This window comes from Pseudophryne corroboree, chromosome 3 (assembly GCF_028390025.1).
Source record: "Pseudophryne corroboree isolate aPseCor3 chromosome 3, aPseCor3.hap2, whole genome shotgun sequence".
NCBI lineage: Eukaryota > Metazoa > Chordata > Amphibia > Anura > Myobatrachidae > Pseudophryne > Pseudophryne corroboree.
In genome coordinates, this window is record NC_086446.1 from 78090429 (window position 1) to 78115793 (window position 25365).

General features: G+C 44.3%; 1 protein-coding gene and 1 pseudogene across 3 annotated transcripts in view; one reads left to right on the plus strand and one right to left on the minus strand.

Moving 5' to 3' along the window:
- The window catches only part of LOC135057182 (oocyte zinc finger protein XlCOF7.1-like), a 156130-nt pseudogene that overhangs the window by 63055 nt on the left and 67710 nt on the right, over positions 1 to 25365 (plus strand).
- LOC135054802 (uncharacterized) overlaps positions 1 to 25365 on the minus strand; it is a 79339-nt gene that overhangs the window by 26344 nt on the left and 27630 nt on the right. For 2 of the 3 annotated variants that reach the window (XM_063958148.1, XM_063958149.1), the window contains exons 7-8: positions 8849 to 9264; positions 5553 to 6407 (exon numbers count right to left, since the gene is read on the minus strand). In XM_063958148.1, the coding sequence (XP_063814218.1) occupies positions 5877 to 6407; positions 8849 to 9264 (947 nt within the window). In that variant the 3' untranslated portion in view covers positions 5553 to 5876. Of the gene's footprint in view, positions 1 to 5552; positions 6408 to 8848; positions 9265 to 25365 lie in introns of those variants that run through there. The other variant, XM_063958150.1, reaches the window with a different exon arrangement.

The window sequence follows — 25365 nt, forward strand, 5'->3', positions numbered from 1 at the left end:
GAGATAGGCTCCGCCCCCTTCTCGGCGGCCTTATCTCCCGTTTTTCTGTGTATTCTGGCAGGGGTTAAATTCATCCATATAGCCCAGGAGCTATATGTGATGCATTTTTTGCCATCCAAGGTGTTTTTATTGCGTCTCAGGGCGGCCTTCCCCCCCAGCGCCCTGCACCCTCAGTGACCGGAGTGTGAAGTGTGCTGAGAGCAATGGCGCACAGCTGCAGTGCTGTGCGCTACCTTGTTGAAGACAGGATGTCTTCTGCCGCCGATTTTCCGGACCTCTTCTGTCTTCTGGCTCTGTAAGGGGGCCGGCGGCGCGGCTCTGGGACCTATCCATGGCTGGGCCTGTGATCGGTCCCTCTGGAGCTAATGTCCAGTAGCCTAAGAAGCCCAATCCACTCTGCACGCAGGTGAGTTCGCTTCTTCTCCCCTTAGTCCCTCGATGCAGTTAGCCTGTTGCCAGCAGATCTCACTGAACATAAAAAACCTAAAACTAAACTTTTCACTAAGCAGCTCAGGAGAGCCACCTAGTGTGCACCCTTCTCGTTCGGGCACAAAAATCTAACGGAGGCTTGGAGGAGGGTCATAGGGGGAGGAGCCAGTGCACACCAGGTAGTTCTAAAGCTTTACTTTTGTTCCCAGTCTCCTGCGGAGCCGCTATTCCCCATGGTCCTTACGGAGTCCCCAGCATCCACTAGGACGTCAGAGAAAATGTGTTACACATTTCTGACATTAACCCAAGTACCACAAAAAAGGGGTTTTATGTTTGGGGAGAAAAAGCAGCCAGTGTTTGTTCCCCCATCAGATGAGTGAATGAAGTGTGTGAAGAAGCGTGGGTTCCCCCGATAAGAAACTGGTAATTTCTAAAAAGTTACTGATGGCGTACCCTTTCCCGCCAGAGGATAGGTCACGTTGGGAGATATCCCCTAGGGTGGATAAGGCGCTCACACGTTTGTCAAAAAAGGTGGCACTGCCGTCTTAGGATACGGCCACTTTGAAGGAGCCTGCTGATAAAAAGCAGGAGGCTATCCTGAAGTCTGTATATACACACTCAGGTACTATATTGGGACCTGCAATTGCCTCAGCATGGATAGTGCTGCTACAGCGTGGTCTATTACCCTGTCAGGACAGGGATACTATTTTGCTAACCATAGAGCATATTAAAGACGTCGTCTTATATATGAGGGATGCACAGAGGGATATTGTCGGCTGGCATCAAGAATTAATGCAATGTCCATTCTGCCAGGAGGGTATTAGGGACCCGGTAGTGGACAGGCGATGCTGCCTTTAGAAGGCACATGAAGAATCTGCCTTATAAGGGTGAGGAATTGTTTGGGGATGGTCTCTGGGACCTCGTATCCACAGCAACAGCTGGGAAAGAAATTTTTTTACCTCAGGTTTCCTCACAGCCTAAGAAAGCACCGTATTATCAGGTACAGTCCTTTCGGCTTCAGAAAAGCAAGCGGGTCAAAGGCGCTTCCTTTCTGCACAGAGACAAGGGAAGAGGGAAAAAGCTGCACCAGACAGCCAGTTCCCAGGATCAAAACTCTTCCCCCGCTTCCTCTGAGTCCACCGCATGACGCTGGGGCTCCACAGGTGGAGCCAGGTGCGGTGGGGGCGCGTCTCGGGAACTTCAGCGACCAGTGGGCTCGCTCACAAGTGGATCCCTGGGTTCTGCAAGTAGTATCACTGGGATACAAGCTGGAGTTCGAGGCGACTCCCCCTCGCCGTTACCTCAAATCAGCCTTGCCTGCTGCCCTCGAGGGGAGGTAGTACTGGCGGCAATTCACAAGCTATACTCCAGCAGGTGATAATCAAGGTACCCCTCCTTCAAAAGGCCGGGGTTACTATTCCACAATGGTTGTGGTACCGAAACCAGACGGTTCGGTGAGACCCATTCTAAAATTGAAATCCTTGAACACTTATATACGAAGGTTTAAGTTCAAAATGGAATCGCTCAGGGCGGTTATTGCAAGCCTGGACGAAGGGGGTTACATGGTATCACTGGACATCGAGGATGCTTACCTGCATGTCCCCATTTACCCTCCTCACCAGGAGTACCTCAAAATTGTGGTACAGGACTGTCATTACCAATTCCAGACGTTGCCGTTGGTCTGTCCCCGGCACCGAGGATATTTACCAAGGTAATGGCCGAAATGATGATACTCCTTCGAAAAAAGGGAGTTATAATTATCCCGTACTTGGACGATCTCCTTATAAAGGCGAGGTCCAGGGAGCAGTTGTTGGTCGGAGTAGCACTATCTCGTGAAGTGCTACAACAGCACGGCTGGATTCTGAATATTCCAAAGTCGCAGCTGGTTCCTACGACGCGTCTACTGTTCCTGGGTATGGTTCTGGACACAGAACAGGATAAAGTGTTTCTCCCGGAGGAGAAGGCCAAGGAGTTATCATCTCTAGTTAGAGACCTCCAAAAACAAATACAGGTGTCGGTGCATCAATGCACGCGAGTCCTGGGAAATATGGTAGCTTCTTACGAAGAAATTCCATTCGGCAGGTTCCATGCAAGGATCTTTCAGTGGGATCTGTTGGACAAGTGGTCCGGGTCGCATCTTCAGATGCATCGGCTGATAACCCTGTTTCCAAGGGCCAGGGTGTCGCTGTTGTGGTGGCTGCAGAGTGCTCATCTTCTAGAGGGCTGCAGATTCGGCATACAGGACTGGGTCCTGGTGACCACGGATGCCAGCCTTCGAGGCTGGGGGGCAGTCACACAGGGAAGAAACTTCCAAGGACTATGGTCGAGTCAGGGGACTTCCCTACACATAAATATTCTGGAACTAAGGGCCATTCACAATGCCCTAAGTCAGGCTAGACCCCTGCTTCAACACCAGCCGGTGCTGATCCAGTCAGACAACATCACGGCGGTCGCCCATGTAAACCAACAGGTCAGCACAAGAAGCAGGATGGCGATGGCAGAAGCCACAAGGATTTTCCGATGGGCGGAAAATCATGTGTTAGCACTGTCAGCAGTGTTCATTCCCGGAGTGGACAACTGGGAAGCAGACTTTCTCAGCAGGCACGACCTCCACCCGGGAGAGTGGGGACTTCATCCAGAAGTCTTCCAAATGATTGTACACCATTGGGAAAGGCCACAGGTGGACATGATGGCGTCACGCCTCAACAAAAAGCTAAAAAGATATTGCGCCAGGTCAAGGGACCCTCAGGCGATAGCTGTGGACGCTCTGGTAACACCGTGGGGGTACCAGTCGGTGTATGTGTTCCCTCCTCTGCCTCTCATACCCAAGGTACTGAGAATAATAAGAAGGAGAGGAGTAAGAACTATACTCGTGGTTCCGGATTGGCCAAGTAGAGCTTGGTACCCAGAACTTCAAAAAATGATCTCAGAGGACCCATGGCCTCTGCCGCTCAGACAGGACCTGCTGCAGCAGGGGCCCTGTCTGTTCCAAGACTTACCGCGGCTGCGTTTGACGGCATGGCGGTTGAACGCCGGATCCTGAAGGAAAAGGGCATTCCGGAGGAAGTCATCCCTACGCTGATTAAAGCTAGGAAAGAAGTGACCGCAAACCATTATCACCGCATATGGCGAAAATATGTTGCGTGGTGTGAGGCCAGGAAGGCCCAACGGAGGAATTTCAGTTGGGCCGTTTTCTGCACTTCCTACAGTCAGGGGTGACTATGGGCTTAAAATTGGGTTCCATTAAGGTCCAGATTTCGGCTCTGTCGATTTTCTTCCAGAAAGAACTGGCTTCACTGCCTGAGGTTCAGACATTTGTTTAGGGAGTGCTGCATATTCAGCCCCCTTTTGTGCCTCCAGTGGCACCTTGGGATCACAACGTGGTGTTGGATTTCCTAAAGTCACATTGGTTTGAGCCACTAAAAACCGTGGATTTGAAATATCTCACGTGGAAAGTGGTCATGCTGTTGGCCTTGGCTTCGGCCAGGCGTGTGTCAGAATTGGCGGCTTTGTCATATAAAAGCCCTTATCTGATTTTCCATATGGATAGGGCAGAATGGAGGACTCGTCCCCAGTTTCTCCCTAAGGTGGTATCAGTTTTTCATTTGAACCAACCTATTGTAGTGCCTGCGGCTACTAAGGACTTGGAGGATTCCAAGTTGTTGGACGTAGTCAGGGCCCTGAAAAATTATGTTTCCAGGACAGCTAGTGTCAGGAAAACTGACTCGCTATTTATCCTGTATGCACCCAACAAGCTGGGTGCTCCTGCTTCAAAGCAGACTATTACTCGCTGGATTTGTAGTACGATTCAGCTTGCACATTCTGCGGCTGGACTGCCGCATCCTAGATCAGTGAAAGCCCATTCCACGAGGAAGGTGGGCCCTTCTTGGGAGGCTGCCCGAGGGGTCTCGGCTTTACAACTTTGCCGAGCAGCTACTTGGTCGAGGTCAAACACATTTGCTAAATTTTACAAGTTTTATACCCTGGCTGAGGAGGATCTAGAGTTTGCTCATTCGGTGCTGCAGAGTCATCCGCACTCTCCCGCCCGTTTGGGAGCTTTGGTATAATCCCCATGGTTCTTACGGAGTCCCAGCATCCACTTAGGACGTCAGAGAAAATAAGATTTTACTCACCGGTAAATCTATTTCTCGTAGTCCGTAGTGGATGCTGGGCGCCCATCCCAAGTGCGGATTGTCTGCAATACTTGTATATAGTTATTGTTAACTAAAGGGTTATTGTTGAGCCATCCGTTGAGAGGCTCAGTTATATTTCATACTGTTAACTGGGTATAGTATCACGAGTTATACGGTGTGATTGGTGTGGCTGGTATGAGTCTTACCCGGGATTCAAAATCCTTCCTTATTGTGTCAGCTCTTCCGGGCACAGTATCCTAACTGAGGTCTGGAGGAGGGTCATAGAGGGAGGAGCCAGTGCACACCAGGTTGTCCTAAAGCTTTCTTTAGTTGTGCCCAGTCTCCTGCGGAGCCGCTATTCCCCATGGTCCTTACGGAGTCCCAGCATCCACTACGGACTACGAGAAATAGATTTACCGGTGAGTAAAATCTTATTATAACACATTTATTAAAACATACACCAAGTATACAGACATACATAGGTCAATTGTATAAAAATATATAATTGGATAATGGTTCCGCTTGTTCATACCTTTTGAGGCAGGTGGTGAGTGCAAACAGGTGGTAGACACCAAAGTTCTGGATATTTGGCAAAGGTTTAAACACTACACCACCAATGCTGGCATGTCATCCGCACACAGCAGGTTTCAGATCATAGGATGATTTTTCAAGTGTAGTTGCCTACTTGCCATATATCAGGGATAAAAATCTGTTATAAAGGAACACTTGTAAAATATATAGTAGCCACAATACTATTATACAGAAATTTATATATAAAAATTCTAATCTACATAGAGGGCATTCAACTGCCACAAGGGTTTTTAATGAATCTACCTGGGATTGGCGCGAAGTACCCGAACATACCCGGTGTTTCATTTGTTTACGAAACTTCCCGCTTATATTCCAGTTTACTGCGCAAAAAAATGTGTTCTTGTGTCCGCTTGCAGTACTAGTATTGTGAGGTATGAAAAATCCACCACACTGTTGTAATTAATTAAAAAAACAGTTTTATTAAACTTTTTAAACTGTGTGGGTTGGGGGGTTAGGTTTAGGCACCTAGAAGGGAGGTTTAGGGGGCAGGTAAGTTTCTGCATGGGTGGAGGTTAGGTCTAGGCACCTTGAAGGGAGGGTTAGGGGGCAGGTAAGTTTCTGATCATCAGGATTCTGTGGTCGGTATTCTGACCGTCAGCATCCTGAATCACCATAATCACCATATGTGTATTGACCTACTTCAATCTGCGACAGAAGCACCATATATCATACAGCACCATAGTTATTGGGAATGATAAAACTTGTTGATAACTGGGGAACACTTCAAAGAGTGTAAAAATCTGGACTCTCTTCTTCCTCTAATACGGCCGAGTATATAGTGGAAGGGTTGGTGGGTGGGGGGGCAGGCTGTGATGAGGTGGACGGGTAGGTGGGAGGGGGAGCAGGTTGTGATGAGGTGGATAAGGGTGGGGCAGTAGGGTGTGATCGGTGCAGGTCACTAATGCTGGGTGCCAGCCGCGCCAGGTACGTGTCATAAGTAAGGAGGCGTCTTCTCCCCTGATGTATCAACTGACCCACGAGGTGCTCAAATTGGATCTGCTGCTCAATGTCCATAGGTCTGAGTGCACTGGCCACGTAACTCCCAAAATAATCAAAATGATCAAGGGGTTTCTGCAAGGCTTCCCGAGCCTGCTTCATAAACACATCCTCTTGCTCCTGGTTGTGCCTGGTCTTTCTGCAACGTTTCTTGGGGAGGGGAGGTGGCGTTGGAGGTGGCGCAGATGAATCCCCCTCACTTTCTGAATTAAAAGTAAGGTCCGGGGTGTTTGGGATGTCCAGGTCTGGGGTTGGAGTCTGTTGATTAAAAAAAAAAAAAAAAAAACAGAAAAAGACAGTGTAATCATTTTTTCTAGTTCCCTAGGTGTATGGAAGAGCGGAAAGCCATCACTGAGGAATCTGAAAGGCATTGGAATTCACCTAACTGCGGAGCAGCCATCAATGGGAAACATCCGGATAACCCCACCTGCCAACACCGGATCTTACAACAACAACAACAACTATAAGGGGTACTTCAGTATCATTCTCATGGCGGTGGTGAATGCTAACTATGAGTTCATCTTTCTTGATGTTGGCAAGAATGGCCATGCTTCAGATGGTGGGTCCTTCAAAAATACGCCATTTTTCGAGAGGCTCACCTCCAAGACCCTGAACTTGCCGTCTGTGGAGGGAACCAAGCACGGCCTAAATTTTGTGTTTGTGGCAGACAAGGTCTTCACACTACACAAGCACATCATGAAGCCACATACGCAAAAGGTCCTAACCAACGAGAAGTGGATCTACACTTACAGGCTTTCCAGGCCATGACATATTGTGGCAAACGCTTTAGGAATCCTCCGCAACCGCTCCCGCATCTTCCACACTGTATTTAATTTTGTTTATCTACCGCCATACCATCTACATTTATCTAATTTTGTATATTTAATTTTTTTTTAATTTATATTTTTATTTTCTTACTTATTATGTTTTATTATTATTTTCATGCACAGATAAAGATTTTTATTTAAAAAAAAGAAGATTGTTTTTTGGAAGACAGGACAACTTCCTGTCACTGATTTACATTTTTACTAATAAAGTTTTGAGGCCTGCTAGCTAAAAAAAGAGAATGTCAAATCAATTTTAATTATCCTTGACACAGTAGCCAACGGCTATGAAACGCGTTGGACTTGTTAACACTGCTAGCAGGGAGAGCATCAGCGCTATCCACCACGGTCGCCGCACTTTGGTCTGGGGGTCATGTCTAACGTCATCAGCGGCCACCACATTCTAACGTGAGCAGTGCCTTCCAACCAGTGTGCAGGACCTGGAGCCCCTAAGAAACATCACATCTATGGGAGCATGCCACTTATAGATTAGGGTAAAGGCCCAAAACACACTGGGCGATTTTGAGCTCAAAAGTAGCTCAGCTGGCCGCCGCCATCCATCTGCCTGTTTTACCAGCCTGAGCCACTTTCCACAGTCTCCTACTGAGGAAAGCGGTTCACCCCCATGAAAATCGCTGAGCCGAGTGAAAATCTCTCAGGTGTATGCACTGTGCGATTTTCCGGCCAGCGAGTTTCACATCATCATCGCTCAGCATACACACTGGGCAAAAATTCCCAGTGTGTATGCACCTTAAGACCAAGGTCCCAAAAACGGACTGTGTATATGCTATCCTGCTGACTGAACTTTAACCTTTCTCAAAACAGCTTATCACATTTATTGTTGGGCAATATAATGGCTATTGTGTGTCTTATCTATGCATTATTTTGTTTTGTTTTTTTATTATTTTATTTTACTTTTTTTTTATATTTATCGACTCCAATTACAGTAATAGAGCTGATCTACATATGCACAGCGCAGAACAGTTTACTTTTTACCAATCATACATCTTCCACACTGCCATCAACCGGAGGGTGGACAAGATTGACTGGGTCATCTCTGCATGGGGTGTGGTTCATCAAATCGACAGTGTCTAGGTCGACAATGTTTAGGTCGACCACTATAGGTCGACAGTCACTAGGTCGACATGGATGGCAGGTCGACAGGGTTTCTAGGTCGACATGTGCTAGGTCGACAGGTCTAAAGGTCGACATGAGGATTTTTTTTTTTTTGGTGTCGTTTTCTTCGTAGAGTGACCGGGATCCCAAATTAGTGCACCGCTTCGCTCGCCATGCTTCGGGCATGGTGCCTTCGCTCCGCTACCGCTTTGCTCGGCACACTTTACCGTTCCAATCGTAGTCCACGTGGATCGTTAAGTATGAAAAAATTCAAAAAAAGAAAAAAAAATTTGAAAAACTCATGTCGACCTTTAGACCTGTCGACCTAGAAACCCTGTCGACCTTCCATCCATGTCGACCTAGTGACTGTCGACCTAAACATTGTCGACCTAGACACTGTCGATCTTCAGACCGGATCCCCTCTGCATGCTCTGTCCTGCACAGCTTTCTCCACCACAAAACCACCCAGTAAAGGACATCAGGCACAGCTGTACCAAAAGACCCAGAACAGCCAGAGGAGGTAGTACAAATGTCGTCTGTGGCAGCACCTGGAGCTCTGTTCACGGGGACTGCACGGGCAAAACAGGTCAGGGAGGAGTACCTGTCCTTTTTCTTAATGGAGTGGGTGCAGTGCCACAGCAGGAGGAATTGATCACATTGGGGACTATTGGGGACCTTTTCATATTTCTAACAAACATTAATCAAATAATCTGGACTGTCACATTTCACAATTATTTAATTACTGTGTCTCTTACTTACCGATAGTGTTTCTGATGTTTCCCCCACATCTTCGGCCTCCTCTGCAGTCTCTCTCTCGGCCATCACTACCAGGCCTCTTCTCTGTGGCTCCTGGTCAAGGGTGAATAGGAGCTGGTTATAATACCACAGGGTGGGCTGGTACAGGTCATTGGTCCCCGCACTGGACCTCCACGAATTCTGTATTTTTTTGTGCTCCTTGAGAAAAACTGTGCGTAGATTCTGGATTTTTTTCCGCACCCATTCCAGTGAGGCGGCTGCGTAATAAGGCCTGCTGTGGTCAACCAACTCTTGCAGAGCCTGGTTACGTAAAGACTTGTTGGTGTAGTCCCTGGATTTAACCCTCCAAAGGCACTCGCGGTCCCTGTACATTTCAATAAAGCCTTGAATAAATTCACGATACTTGTCTAGTACCACATCTACAAAAAAAAATAGAAATTAAAATAAAATTGTGAGGGGGGGAGGGGTCAGTGGCGTTTTGCATCACATAAGCAAATATTTCACATTTGGGGACAGTAACATATAATACGCATTTGGGGGCCAATGGAAAATATACACATTACTGAGCATACATAGGTGTTCAGTGTGAACATTGGTGTTCAGGGGATCATACTTTAGTGGTGGGCAACCACAGGTGTTCATTGGTGTTCAGGGATCATACTTTATTGGTGGGCAAACATTGGTGTTCAGGGAATCATACTTTAGTGGTGGGCAACCACAGGTGTTCATTGGTGTTCAGGGATCATACTTTATTGGTGGGCAAACATTGGTGTTCAGGGAATCATACTTTAGTGGTGGGCAACCACAGGTGTTCATTGGTGTTCAGGGATCATACTTTATTGGTGGGCAAACATTGGTGTTCAGGGAATCATACTTTAGTGGTGGGCAACCACAGGTGTTCAGGGATCATACTTTATTGGTGGGCAAACATTGGTGTTCAGGGAATCATACTTTAGTGGTGGGCAACCACAGGTGTTCATTGGTGTTCAGGGATCATACTTTATTGGTGGGCAAACATTGGTGTTCAGGGAATCATACTTTAGTGGTGGGTAACCACAGGTGTTCATTGGTGTTCAAGGATCATACTGTTTGGTGGGCAACCACAGGTGTTCATTGGTGTTCAGGGATCAAACTATTGGTGGGCAAACATTGGTGTTCAGGAGAATATACTTTTGGGTAGGCCTACATTGGTGTTCAGTGGGATAAATATTGGTGTTCAGGGGGTTAAAATAAATACATATTATGGGCAGCCAAGATTGGTGTTCAGTGAGATAAACATTGGTGGCCAGCAGTACACACATACCAAAAACAGTAGAATCGGGCCTGAAATGCTGTCTGTCTGCTGCCAATGTTGCGTGTGCTGCCACTCCGATCTCCTAACGATGCTACACAAAATGGAGGGTGGAAATCCTTCTCAAATGACGCAAATTGAACAATTTATCATGCGATCGATCACAGGTGCAGAACCATGAACGATCTGCACCAAATCGCTAACGAGAATGACCAATCTTGGCTGCAGTAAGTTATGAAGATACGACAAACTACACACGGGACCGGGCATCGGAAAGTTATCGTTTGTGGAAACTGCACGGTTTTGAATGATTTATCGATCCTATGCGACAAAATCGTTCAATTGTGCATACAATCGATCTAATGTATGGGGGCCTTAAGAGGTGAAGCTATTCGGGTACTTTATGATCTATACACTGGAGTGGAATTTTTGGACTTTAACTCCCATTCATTGTGGAACTTGCTGCTGCTGTAACGCATTGCTTTGTACCTGGTCCACCCTACATTGGCTCGTCGGCAGTCTATGCCTAGCCACGCGAATTATTGGACTCATTGCGGTTCTTGTTGGCATTTGCTACTTTTCGACGTGCAGTGCTGTGTACAAGCCTCCTGGCTAAATAAACCTTCATGATTTCTGAAGATAACTCCGTGTCTGAGTGATCTGTTGACGCTATATACTCACACAGGGCTCCTTCATAGTGCAAACAAACAATTAAGGGCCTAATTCAGATCTGATTGCTGTTGTGCGAAATTGCACAGCGGACGATTATCGAACGGCTGCGAATGCATACGGATCGCGAGGCCAAACTGTGAAAAAATCCAGAATCTTTTTTTTGATCGCTAGGCGAACGCAGGCTGATTGACAGGAAGCGGCCGTTTGGGAGTGCTAACTGCCCGTTTTCTGGGAGTATCAGGAAAAACGCAGGCGTTCCCAAGCTTTTTCAGGGAGGGTGTGTGACGTCAGCTCTGGCCCCAATCAGCCTGATTTTTCCCCCTGTAGGAGTAAGCCTTGGCCTACACACAGACTGGAAAAATAATTAGATGGTGAGTGAGTTCCAAATGGATTTGCAGCTGACCGGCGTATGCAGACTTGCACGGGACGGATTTTCACTGTCTCCAGGCGGCGACTAACCAATAGCAAACCTCTGCAAATTCGCACAACAGCGATCAGGTCTGAATTAGTCCCTGCGTTTTCAAGAAGCCAATCTGGGGAAAAGGGGAGTGGGGAAGCTACTGCACTAGTATAGTATTGTATGTTATTTTTTTACTACTACAAACCCCATATTATTTTCTATTTCATAAATTTGAATTAGTTATGGGGGTGCTGCCACACACCGTAGTGTTACCAACTTTACAGAACTTGTATACCAAAAAGAAGAAAGGATTGGTCTCAAATGGCGCACAAAAATAATTAAACAATTACCTAAAATATAACTTTTATTCCAGTTTATCTAAAAGACCTGTAACTGTGAAATATTAAAACCAACATGTAATGACAAGACAAAGTGTAATAATTAAAAACACACGCTGCACTCTGAGTGTCATGCACTGCTCTTCTATTTACTTAATGGGTACAATGACCTCTATATATTTTATGTGTATTTTCTGATATTGTGTGAATAAAGATTTATATCAATATCCGTATTGCAATCTGTCTCTGTTTTGTATCAGTTACCAAACTCTCCAGTATATTGTGAGATATTGTGTCATTTCTGAAATTTTCAATGTGTCTGTGTCAATACACTTACTCTAGGATTTTAATAGCTGCTGGCTGGTGAACCCCTATCTCATATATCAACAGATTTTACTCTGCAAGGTGCATATGTATAATTGAAGTTTTCAGCAGTTTATTGTTTATTTATTATTCCTTAATATCACCCTATGTGATCAGTTAAGATTCCATATTATCAACTGGTGCTCTCAATCTATGTAGTCAGCACTGTCAGTATAAAGAAGAGATGCTGTATCTCACTGTTGGTACATTCCACCTTTTGTTACAGTGATCATAGCTTGTAATCTCAACTTAGATGGTATCCACTTAGTGGGAATGTGTTATTCTCTGAGGTACTGATTGTATCACTTTATACTACACCCTTTTATTGCAGAGGAATGATACTTTATTATGAGAAATTCATTCGAGGGGATCCACTGCTCTATGTATGCAGCTTTAACTTAGAGTGATGGAGTTGACACATAAATTTGTTTCCAAAATAATCCACTCACTTGTTTCTCTCTGGAGATTTGGTTATTTTAGTAACAGATTTGTTGCAATTTTTCTATATAGAGTCTGCGGGTTAGTGGGTGCATATGATGGTTAGTAAGTATCAACCTCCTGCCCTTCCACCTCTGATTAATACACAATTGTTTACAATGTATTCAGAGCAGCTGCGTGCCACTGAGTTTTATGTGTGGGCAGTAATGGTTTCCTATTCAGTAACAAACAATTCCAGCTTTCTACTCCTATATGATAGTGTCTTATGATATTATATTCAGTTCACTATAAGTTACTGCTGGTGGCTGGATGCTTAATATACTTGTGAGAGGGCAGTTGTTTAATTACCATATATTCATTATATTGCCGCTTACAATGTATTTCCCACACATGCATAGAATTGGTTACTAAATAAAATCTGCATCTTTCAGCCAATTAATTGGAGAGAGCCGTGGTTTCATACCCTATCATATTGTATTTGCTATAGGATTGTATAATACACCACGGGCACCTCTATATATGCAGTCTATAAAGGAGTATATTAGACACTATGTCTCTCTTCTAGTAATAGATTTTCTAAATAGCTGGTTACTTTTGCTGCTGGCTATTTGACTCGCCACCCCTCTATATTAGGAGTACATTAATAATCACAATCACACTCAGACATATACACATATGATTAGCATGCATGCATTATTTCCACTCTAGTGCAGCGTGAACCGCCGACGCGCGTTTCACAGAGTGTTTTTTCAGGGCTCTGAAATTAATGTACTGAAATTAATGTACTCCTAATAGAGTAAGTGCTACTCCTCACAGTGTGATGGGAGATGGGTTGTCAGGGTTAAATAATGATTTGTTGGCCTATATGCCCAGACAATCTTCTCTCCCAAGAAGTCTTCTCTATCACAGAACAGATGGTAATTTGCTTAATTAAAAAAACATAAATTTAACATTCGTGCAAAGTATAGTCAATTGTTTCTTCACGACTCAGGTGTGGATGATCCAGACAGACATCTTGTTTTCGGCGATAGAGATCTTATGATCTGACTGAACAAAGATACATCTATGGAGATGGCACCTTTGATAAAGTGCCAAATATGTTAACCAACTGTACACGTGGCATGCCAAGGAAGGTAAATCATACCTGGCATGTATTTACATTTTACTACAAAAGAATAAAGGACACGGACACCCATAACAGAATAGGCGAGATGCAATAGCGTCCGAATTTACTGGAGGTGCGGGATGCAGACCGTTTTCAGACTTTTTTTTAAAGGGGTAATCATTTTCCAGGCAAACCCATGCCTAGTAAATGAATGCCACTTTAAAAAACCATCTTGAGTTCGTCCGGCATTCTGCACCTCCGGCAAACTGGGACGCTATTGCATCTTGACCAATGTTTGAAATAATGAAGCTATGGATTCCAATCTGGCACCTCGAAAGGTTGTAGTCCATTTTGAGAAGGATAGTATGAATGCAATTAGGATTGCCTAGCCACATGCAGAGGTCAAAGGGTGTTATTTTCATCTGTGTAAGTCTCATTAGAAAATTCTAACACGTTGCGTTAAAGACTGCATATGAAACTAATATGAACACACACATTACACTGAAGTTCCTTGCTGCATTAGCCTTTGCCCCAATCTACAGATGTAAGAAGCGTTTTTTATAAACTTGCCGTTACACTTCCAGATGAAGACAGCTATAATGAGGATCTCATATACTTCTTTTCTACATATATTGAGGGTGCAGCAGGTAGAGATCCTCAGTTTCCTATAACTATATGAAATCATCATGATGCAGCCCTGGAACGGTCGCCAAAAACTACAAACCGTTTCACAAAGCTCTTAATTCCCTATTCCAGTGCAGTCATCCCTTCGTGTTGATGGACTGCAGAGGGACTGGGTTTGCCACAAATTAACACTGTATAATGCACTGGTAGGTCGCTTACAGGTGAAATTGAGGAAACATGAGGAGATTGGCTAATTTGCAATACATAATTCTATCTGAATTGTTAATTAATGCCGAACCCCATTTCATCCTGGCGTCCCCATTCACTCTGGGTTAGTTTTCAACAACTGGAAGGATTAAATAGGGATAATTACCTGTTTAGCTTAGTCAGAGTTTATATTTGTCTCTGCTGATTCCTCATTATGGGTAAAAAAAAAAAATATATATATATATATATATATATATTATTAATAATTGTTGTTTCTGTTATTATTTTTCCTTCTGAATAAAAGTCTGTTGATAATAAAAATGTCACTTTTATTTTGTATATTTCCCATACAAAAATTCACAGTCGAGCCCTCTTCATACATAGAGCAAATACAAAAATGATTAAAAACAGGCGCTCTCTAAAGTATTAAAACTTTAAAAATACTGGAAAACCCCTCCAAACTTCTGTCGTTTTCCTCCAGATCGGTGCACAAGTGTTAGCGTGGGGTTGAAAAGACACTTACATAGCAGTTCAACCTCGCGTTCCTTTAAAGGTATCTTTAAACAGGTCTGGATGAAATTGATCCTATCACAAACAGCAGTCGCACAGAATGACACTTACGTTTAGTTTCAGTCTCGAATGCACTGAAAGGTATCTTTCAAACGATCCCCATATATAATAGGTAGGAAGCAGCCAAAACCACCGTGCATAAAAACATACACAGGTTTTATTCATACACTGGAACAAACATAAAAGTTGCAGCAAAAAATGTCCAATGGAGGATAAATGTTCGTCACAGCATGGATAACTTCAACGCGTTTCAAGGATTCTTTCCTCTTTATCAAGAAGTGCTGTGAGGGTCCTGGCTTTCCTAAATTTATCCTGAGACGTTTTGAATCACATGACGATCTTGACCAATTCCAGACGAAGTCCAATCTCCACAAGGGTGTATAACACCTGGTGCTCATATACACATGTCTCTGCATTTGCATAATCCAGGCTGAAGTGTGTTCAATCAGTGTGAGCATCACAACAACAGATGTACAGATCAGTATACAGATAAAACACACCTCATATATATCATAAAACTCCAATCATATGACTCATGATCACCCGATGTTATAGCGGTAATACAAACTTTACAAGAAAAATCAAAGGTAATCCTATATGAAGAATCATACCCGGACTAAATCTGCCCATGTCAGAAAGAATATGGTTATACTAGGCTATATGACATACCATAACAATGGTGGCCACACGGACTGAGGAAGTTACCTTAATCAGAAGTGTGAGTTGATTATAACACACTATAATACTCTGGCGTGAGCGGCCGGGGAGTAACTGTGTCCGCTACATCGATTGTCCCGATCACGTGACCGGAGTTTAAACTAATCACGTGACTCCACAAACAGAATGAGTGAATGAAAGAGACATTGAGCACAACATAGTTACAGTATGAGACCTCACCATCAGGGGGAAAATGTAAGGTCTACCCTACAGAAGGTGAAACTGAACCGACAAAGGGAATAAATGGCAGCACAGTTTTTAAAGAGGCAGCAAAAATAGAAAAATAGTGCTACAACAAAAAGGATGTAACCTAAATACCTGATAAGGAGGTCTCATTTACATATGTCTATTTAGAAGTATAATTTCCACAAGAATACAACAATATCCACATATTCACTAGGTCATGGCTCCAGTTCCCCTTCACTACTTTAATTCCCAAGAAGCTTTTTAAACCCTTTAAATTACAGATAGGTTTCTCTTTAAAGTGAGCGGAGACACTGTGTGAGTCCAACCCCTTTCTTATGTTCCTAGTATGCTCGGACAGTCTCTCTTTTAACATTCTGCCTGTCCTACCAACATACTGGAGCCCACAATGACACTCCAGCAGATAAATCACATTCCTACTGCAACAGGTAATAAAATCTCTTATGGGATAAACAGTTTGCGTTTGATTAGATTTATACTCTACAATTTTTCTATCAATATTGCAGCTCTTACACATTAAACAGAAATTACAGCGATAAAACCCTTTAGATGTTATCCTGGTCTGCATCTTCACAACTGGTAGGGCACTTTTTACAAGTAAATCTTTTAGATTACCTGCCCTGCGGTAAATAAACCTGGGTTTATCATTAAGAATGTCTGACAATACCGGATCCTTCAATAAGATGTACCAGTATTTCTTAATAATATTTTCTAACTGTTTGTGTTAAGAGTTGTATTGAGTTATAAACGTAACTCCTTGATTAGTAGTGGATGAAAGGTTTCTTTTACTACTCTCCAAGGTTAAAGAGCGTTCCAATGCCCGTACTTCAGAGGATGCTCCAGTAATTAGAGCAGGATCATACCCTTTCCTCAAGAACTGATCCTCCATGATTTTAGCATGGCTATCATATAGATCCACATTGGTACAGTTCCTCCTAAGCCACCTGAACTGGCTCTTGGGAATGCTCCTAATCCAATTTAAGTGATGATTACTGTCAAAACTAATAAACGAATTACAATCTGTTGGTTTGGAATAGTTTCTAGTGGACAATCTCCCTTTATCAGTGAAGATACATAGGTCCAAGAAATTAATCTCGGTTTCGCTGATACTGTAGGACAACTCAATATTCCGATCATTGGAATTTAAATATTGACAGAAAGAATCCAAAGATTCACGACCACCGTCCCATATAAATAGGACGTCGTCTATATACCTGGTCCAGAGCACTAGGTTGGCACCCCATTGGTGGTCTGACCAGATGGTCTGTTCCTCCCAATGGGCCATGAATAAATTAGCATAACTAGGTGCCAACCTAGTGCCCATCGCCGCCCCAAGCAATTGCAAGTAAAAACTCCCTTCGTACCAGAAAAAATTATTACCAAGTATGAGTGCCAGACCTTCCATAATAAATTGAACCTCTAACGGTTGCATTTTGGTTTGCATTAAATGAAATTGTAAAGCTTCTGCACCCTGATCATGTGAAATGATGGTGTACAATGATTTGACGTCTGCAGTAACTAGAATATAATTGGATTTCCACTCAATCGTGTCCAATTTCTTTATTACAGATATAGTATCTTTAAGATAAGATTTCGTACCATGCACCAAAAGGTTAAATCTTATTATCCAAGTACTCTGACAAATTAGACAAAATGGAATCGGTGCCCGCCACAATGGGGCGGCCCGGTGGTCGGTCCAAGCTTTTATGAACCTTGGGTAAAACATATAATACCGGGATCGCCGGATTCTCTATTTTTAAATAATTGTGTATGTCAATGTCAATAATACCTAAAGTGGTATATAATTCCAGAAACACACTAAAATTTATTTTGAATAGAATTAGATGGATCCCCTTTTAATTTCTTATAGGTATTACCATACAAAAGCTGGCGAGCTATCTCAGTATGGTAGTCGTCCCTATTCAAGACGACCACCCCCCCGCATTTATCGGCAGGTTTGATAACTATTTGATTGTTGTTCTTAAGCGTGTCAATAGCTTTTCTCTGGTTTCTAGTTAGATTGTGTTTCCTAAGGGGCTTAAAGTCTGTTTTATCCAAATCTTCCTTTACGAGACGTTCAAACGTCTCCACGAAACAGCCCCTCTTATGTCTCGGGAAGAAAGTGGATTTCTTCTTAAAGACCTTGTGGTTATCATTAGGTATTTCTTGAGGGATATCAGAACTCTTATTATCCGCAAAGAACCGTTTTAACGATAACTTGCAGATAAAACGCTGCAAATCCACATATGTAGTGAAATTATCAAGATTACTTGACGGGGCAAATTTGAGTCCCTTTTCCACGAGTTCCTGCTCATCCTTAGATAGAGTGTAATTACTTAGATTGTAAATCGTGGTTTTACTGGACTCGTTGTTTGTAGGGGTCTTTAATGGTGTAGTGACCTGAATATCCCTTTGTTTTAGGCGTAGCCTTTTCTTTTTGGACAATCCACAATACCTACCCGCTCTGCACCCCCTATTTTTCTTATCTTTACACACTATTATCTGTCTCTGGTTGGACCCAGACGTTTCTCCAAAAAAGGACGGGGGGCAGAATGTTTAGCCCTACCAGTCCTATAAGAATTTTGTGGGTGAGAATAGTTATTACTTTTTCTATCATCAACAGAAAGATTTCTCCCGTATTTACCAGAGTAGGGAAGTGGAGATTTTTCCAGTCTCCTATATTTTGGGATATATTGGGACTGATGTATTTCCCCTCGATAATAATTCTGATTATGTCTGGGGAATCTTTTGGGGGAGGGATTTCTTCCCCGAGTAAAGCTCGGGGTCCGCCCTCTATCCCCATGTGTCTGATATCTATCCTGAGTGGGGGATGTAAATGCCATTCTATTCTCCTGTAATGGACGAGTGTGTGTATCTCCTATTTTCCCTATCGGTTTATTACCATTCCTAGAGTTATCATTAGGTACATGAATATTGCCATCTTCATAATCCTTCCTATCCCTATTAAACTTCTTATGTTTCTTCCTCATAAGGTCATTTTCATTTTTCTTTATTTTAGTAAGAATGCGTTCTGGTGTTTAAAAAATATATTCATCAGTAACAAAAAAATTTTTTGTCCTTTCTTTCTCTCTTGCTTCTTATCTTATCTACTCTAATTTTTTGAGCTACCATGGACACTATAATTATTCCATATGGACCAACAGAAAATGGACATGAATTTAAGATCATTCTCCACGCACGCATGTTCACTGCCTTTGGAGCCATGACCTAGTGAATATGTGGATATTGTTGTATTCTTGTGGAAATTATACTTCTAAATAAACATATGTAAATGAGACCTCCTTATCAGGTATTTAGGTTACATCCTTTTTGTTGTAGCACTATTTTTCTATTTTTGCTGCCTCTTTAAAAACTGTGCTGCCATTTATTCCCTTTGTCAGTTCAGTTTCACCTTCTGTAGGGTAGCCCTTACATTTTCCTCCTGATGGTGAGGTCTCATACTGTAACTATGTTGTGCTCAATGTCTGTTTCATTCACTCATTCTGTTTGTGGAGTCACGTGATTAGTTTAAACTCCGGTCACGTGATCGGGACAATCGATGTAGCGGACACAGTTACTCCCCGGCCGGTCACGCCAGAGTATTATAGTGTGTTATAATCAACTCACACTTCTGATTAAGGTAACTTCCTCAGTCCGTGTGGCCACCATTGTTATGGTATGTCATATAGCCTAGTATAATCATATTCTTTCTGACATGGGCAGATTTAGTCCGGGTATGATTCTTCATATAGGATTACCTTTGATTTTTATTGTAAAGTTTGTATTACCGCTATAACATCGGGTGATCATGGGTCATATGATTGGAGTTTTATATGAGGTGTGTTTTATCTGTATACTGATCTGTACATCTGTTGTTGTGATGCTCACACTGATTGAACACACTTCAGCCTGGATTATGCAAATGCAGAGACATGTGTATATGAGCACCAGGTGTTATACACCCTTGTGGAGATTGGACTTCGTCTGGAATTGGTCAAGATCGTCATGCGATTCAAAACGTCTCAGGATAAATTTAGGAAAGCCAGGACCCTCACAGCACTTCTTGATAAAGAGGAAAGAATCCTTGAAACGCGTTGAAGTTATCCATGCTGTGACGAACATTTATCCTCCATTGGACCTTTTTTGCTGCAACTTTTAGGTTTGTTCCAGTGTATGAATAAAACCTGTGTATGTTTTTATGCACGGTGGTTTTGGCTGCTTCCTACCTATTATATATGGGGATCGTTTGAAAGATACCTTTCAGTGCATTCGAGACTGAAACTAAACGTAAGTGTCATTCTGTGTGACTGCTGTTTGTGATTGGATCAATTTCATCCAGACCTGTTTAAAGATACCTTTAAAGGAACGCGAGGTTGAACTGCTATGTAAGTGTCTTTTCAACCCCACGCTAACACTTGTGCACCGATCTGGAGGAAAACGACAGAAGTTTGGAGGGGTTTTCCAGTATTTTTAAAGTTTTAATACTTTAGAGAGCGCCTGTTTTTAATAATTTTTGTATTTGCTGTATGTGTGTGGGGATTTTGGAGGGTGAATCCCATCGATTTTAAACGGCAGCATTAAACTGTAGCGCAAGATTACAGACGTATATAACTTTTGTGCCTCTTCATACATAGGCCACTTTTGTTTAGCAATGAATTCATATACTGTACTAACAATCGGTAATGGTCGTCGCAGCAGTGTTCATGTGGTCAAGAACTGTGATGTCGCCCACAGAACGTCAATTCAACTTACCTCGGCAGAAATGGAGACAGGCGACGTGTAGGTTGATAAGCAATGTAACAAAGCAACGATAAAGTCATCTCACCTAGAATACTGTGTCCAGTTCTGGAGGCCATATCTCCAGAAGGATATTAATACATTAGAGACTATATAAAGAAGGGCAACTAAAATGGTGCATGGCCTACATCACAAAACTTACCAGGAAATACTAAAACATCTTACCATGTATAGTATGAAGCAGAGACATAATAGAGACTTTCATATATAGATCAAGGCTTTTTAACAAAGTAAAGGAGGGAGACATTCCTCAAAGGAAGAGAATAGAACACGAGGACAAGCACTGAGACTGGAGGAGTTTGGTTGAGGGAAAATGTGAGGAAAATTGACTTCACAGAAAAGGGTAGTGGACAAGTGGAATAACCTTTCAGCAGAGGTGGTAGAGGCAAAGTCAGTAGAGCTGCCATGCGCCAGCGCACTGCGGCACCAGCGCATGCACAGTTCCGACCCGATCGCTGCAACAAACTGCAGCGAGCGATCAGGTCGGAATGACCCCCATTGTTCGCCCGTTGCTGATGTTTCAAGCTGGTTAGCTTGGTTCGCCTTGTGTGTGAGCTGGTGTGAATCCCACCACTATCCGTGTAAAATCTTTCTCTCGAAGTTGTCCGTCTCCTCGGGCACAGTTTCTACACTGAGTCTGGTAGGAGGGACATAGAGGGAGGAGCCAGCCCACACTCTCAAACTCTTAAAGTGCCAGTGGCTCCTAGTGGACCCGTCTATTCCCCATGGTACTAATGTGGACCCCAGCATCCTCTACGGACTACGAGAAAAGGATTTACCGGTAGGTAATTAAAATCCTATTTTCACTTACGTCCTAGAGGATGCTGGGGTCCACATTAGTACCATGGGGATGTACCAAAGCTCCCAGAACGGGAGGGAGAGCGCGGAGGCTCCTGCAACACTGCTTGACCAAACTTCAGGTCCTCAGCGGCCAAAATATCAAACTTGTAGAACTTTGCAAACGTGTTCGACCCAGACCAAGTAGCCGCTCGGCAAAGCTGTAAAGCCGAAACACCCCGGGCAGCCGCCCAGGAAGACCCCACCTTATGAGTAGAGTGGGCCTTAACAGACGTAGCACAAGGCAATCCTGCCGTAGAATACGCATGCTGGATAGTGAACCTGATCCAGCAAGAGATCGTCTGCTTAGAAGCAGGACAACCAAGTTTCTTCGAATCATACAGGACAAACAGAGAGTCTGATTTTCTGTGACGAGCAGTCCTCTTCACATAGATTTTCAGAGCCCTTACAACATCCAAGGACTTAGATGAAATTGAGGAGTCAGTAGCTACTGGCACCACAATAGGTCGATTGATATGAAATGCCGACATAACCATCGGAAGGAACTGCTGACGTGTCCGGAGCTCAGCGCTATCTTCATGGAAAATTAAGTAGGGGCTCTTACAAGACAAAGCCCCCAACTCCGACACACGTCTAGCAGAAGCTAAAGCCAACAAAGTGACAGCCTTCCACGTGAGAAATTTTACCTCAACCTCCGGTAGAGGCTCGAACCAATTCGATTGGAGGAACTGTAACACCACGTTAAGATCCCAGGTCGCCGTAGGCGGCACAAAGGGAGGCTGGATGTGCAGAACTCCTTTCAGAAAAAATAATAAGAATTTACTTACCGATAATTCTATTTCTCGTAGTCCGTAGTGGATGCTGGGGACTCCGTAAGGACCATGGGGAATAGCGGCTCCGCAGGAGACTGGGCACATCTAAAGAAAGCTTTAGGACTATCTGGTGTGCACTGGCTCCTCCCCCTATGACCCTCCTCCAAGCCTCAGTTAGGATACTGTGCCCGGACGAGCGTACACAATAAGGAAGGATTTTGAATCCCGGGTAAGACTCATACCAGCCACACCAATCACACTGTACAACTTGTGATCTGAACCCAGTTAACAGCATGATAACAGAGGAGCCTCTAGAAAAGATGGCTCACTACAGCAATAACCCGATTTTTTGGTAACAATAACTATGTACCAGTATTGCAGACAATCCGCACTTGGGATGGGCGCCCAGCATCCACTACGGACTACGAGAAATAGAATTATCGGTAAGTAAATTCTTATTTTCTCTAACGTCCTAAGTGGATGCTGGGGACTCCGTAAGGACCATGGGGATTATACCAAAGCTCCCAAACGGGCGGGAGAGTGCGGATGACTCTGCAGCACCAATTGAGAGAACTCCAGGTCCTCCTCAGCCAGGGTATCAATTTTGTAGAATTTTACAAACGTATTTGCTCCTGACCAAGTAGCTGCTCGGCAAAGTTGTAAAGCCGAGACCCCTCGGGCAGCCGCCCAAGATGAGCCCACCTTCCTTGTGGAGTGGGCATTTACAGATTTTTGGCTGTGGCAGGCCTGCCACAGAATGTGCAAGCTGAATTGTACTACAAATCCAACGAGCAATAGTCTGCTTAGAAGCAGGAGCACCCAGCTTGTTGGGTGCATACAGGATAAACAGCGAGTCAGATTTTCTGACTCCAGCCGTCCTGGAAACATATATTTTCAGGGCCCTGACAACGTCTAGCAACTTGGAGTCCTCCAAGTCCCTAGTAGCCGCAGGCACCACAATAGGTTGGTTCAGGTGAAACGCTGAAACCACCTTAGGGAGAAACTGAGGACGAGTCCTCAATTCCGCCCTGTCCGAATGGAAAATCAGATAAGGGCTTTTACAGGATAAAGCCGCCAATTCTGACACGCGCCTGGCCCAGGCCAGGGCCAACAGCATGACCACTTTACATGTGAGATATTTTAACTCCACAGATTTAAGTGGTTCAAACCAATGTGACTTTTGGAACCCAAAAAACTACATTGAGATCCCAAAGTGCCACTGGAGGCACAAAAGGAGGCTGTATATGCAGTACCCCTTTTACAAACGTCTGAACTTCAGGGACTGAAGCTAGTTCTTTTTGGAAGAAAATTGACAGGGCCGAAATTTGAACCTTAATGGACCCCAATTTCAGGCCCATAGACACTCCTGTTTGCAGGAAATGTAGGAATCGACCCAGTTGAATTTCCTCCGTCGGGCCTTACTGGCCTCGCACCACGCAACATATTTTCGCCAAATGCGGTGATAATGTTTTGCGGTTACATCCTTCCTGGCTTTGATCAGGATAGGGATGACTTCATCCGGAATGCCTTTTTTCCTTCAGGATCCGGCGTTCAACCGCCATGCCGTCAAACGCAGCCGCGGTAAGTCTTGGAACAGACAGGGTCCTTGTTGGAGCAGGTCCCTTCTTAGAGGTAGAGGCCAAGGATCCTCCGTGAGCATCTCTTGAAGTTCCGGTTACCAAGTCCTTCTTGGCCAATCTGGAGCCACGAATATAGTGCTTACTCCTCTCCATCTTATCAATCTCAGTACCTTGGGTATGAGAGGCAGAGGAGGGAACACATACACTGACTGGTACACCCACGGTGTTACCAGAGCGTCTACAGCTATTGCCTGAGGGTCCCTTGACCTGGCGCAATACCTGTCGAGTTTTTCCCAACGGTTTATAATCATGTGGAAGACTTCTGGGTGAAGTCCCCACTCTCCCGGGTGGAGGTCGTGCTGAGGAAGTCTGCTTCCCAGTTGTCCACTCCCGGAATGAAAACTGCTGACAGTGCTATCACATGATTTTCCGCCCAGCGAAGAGTCCTTGCAGCTTCTGCCATTGCCCTCCTGCTTCTTGTGCCACCCTGTCTGTTTACGTGGGTGACTGCCGTGATGTTGTCCGACTGGATCAACACCGGCTGACCTTGAAGCAGAGGTCTTGCTAAGCTTAGAGCATTGTAAATGGTCCTTAGCTTCAGGATATTTATGTGAAGTAATGTCTCCAGGCTTGACCATAAGCCCTGGATATTCCTTCCCTGTGTGACTGCTCCCCAGCCTCGCAGGCTGGCATCCGTGGTCACCAGGACCCAGTCCTGAATGCCAAATCTGCGGCCCTCTAGAAGATGAGCACTCTGCAACCACCACATGAGGGACACCCTTGTCCTTGGTGACAGGGTTATCCGCTGATGCATCTGAAGATGCGACCCGGACCATTTGTCCAGCAGGTCCCACTGGAAAGTTCTTGCGTGGAATCTGCAGAATGGGATTGCTTCGTAGGAAGCCACCATTTTACCCAGAACCCTTGTGCATTGATGCACTGAGACTTGGCTCGGTTTTAGGAGGTTCCTGACTAGCTCGGATAACTCCCTGTCTTTCCCCTCCGGGAGAAACACCTTTTTCTGGACTGTGTCCAGGATCATCCCTAGGAACAGAAGACAAGTCGTCGGAACCAGCTGCGATTTTGGAATATTGAGAATCCAATCGTGCTGCCGCAACACTACCTGAGATAGTGCTACACCGACCTCCAACTGTTCCCTGGATCTTACCCTTATCAGGGAATCGTCCAAGTAAGGGATAACTAAAATTCCCTTCCTTCGAAGGAATATCATCATTTCGGCCATTACCTTGGTAAAGACCCGGGGTGCCGTGGACCATCCATACGGCAGCGTCTGAACTGATAGTGACAGTTCTGTACCATAAACCTGAGGTACCCTTGGTGAGAAGGGTAAATTTTGACATGAAGGTAAGCATCCTTGATGTCCCGAGACATCATGTAGTCCCCTTCTTCCAGGTTCGCAATCACTGCTCTGAGTGACTCAATCTTGAATTTGAACCTCTGTATGTAAGTGTTCAAAGATTTTAGATTTAGAATCGGTCTCACCGAGCCGTCCGGCTTCGGTACCACAACAGTGTGGAATAATACCCCGTTCCCTGTTGCAGGAGGGGTACCTTGATTATCACCTGCTGGGAATACAGCTTGTG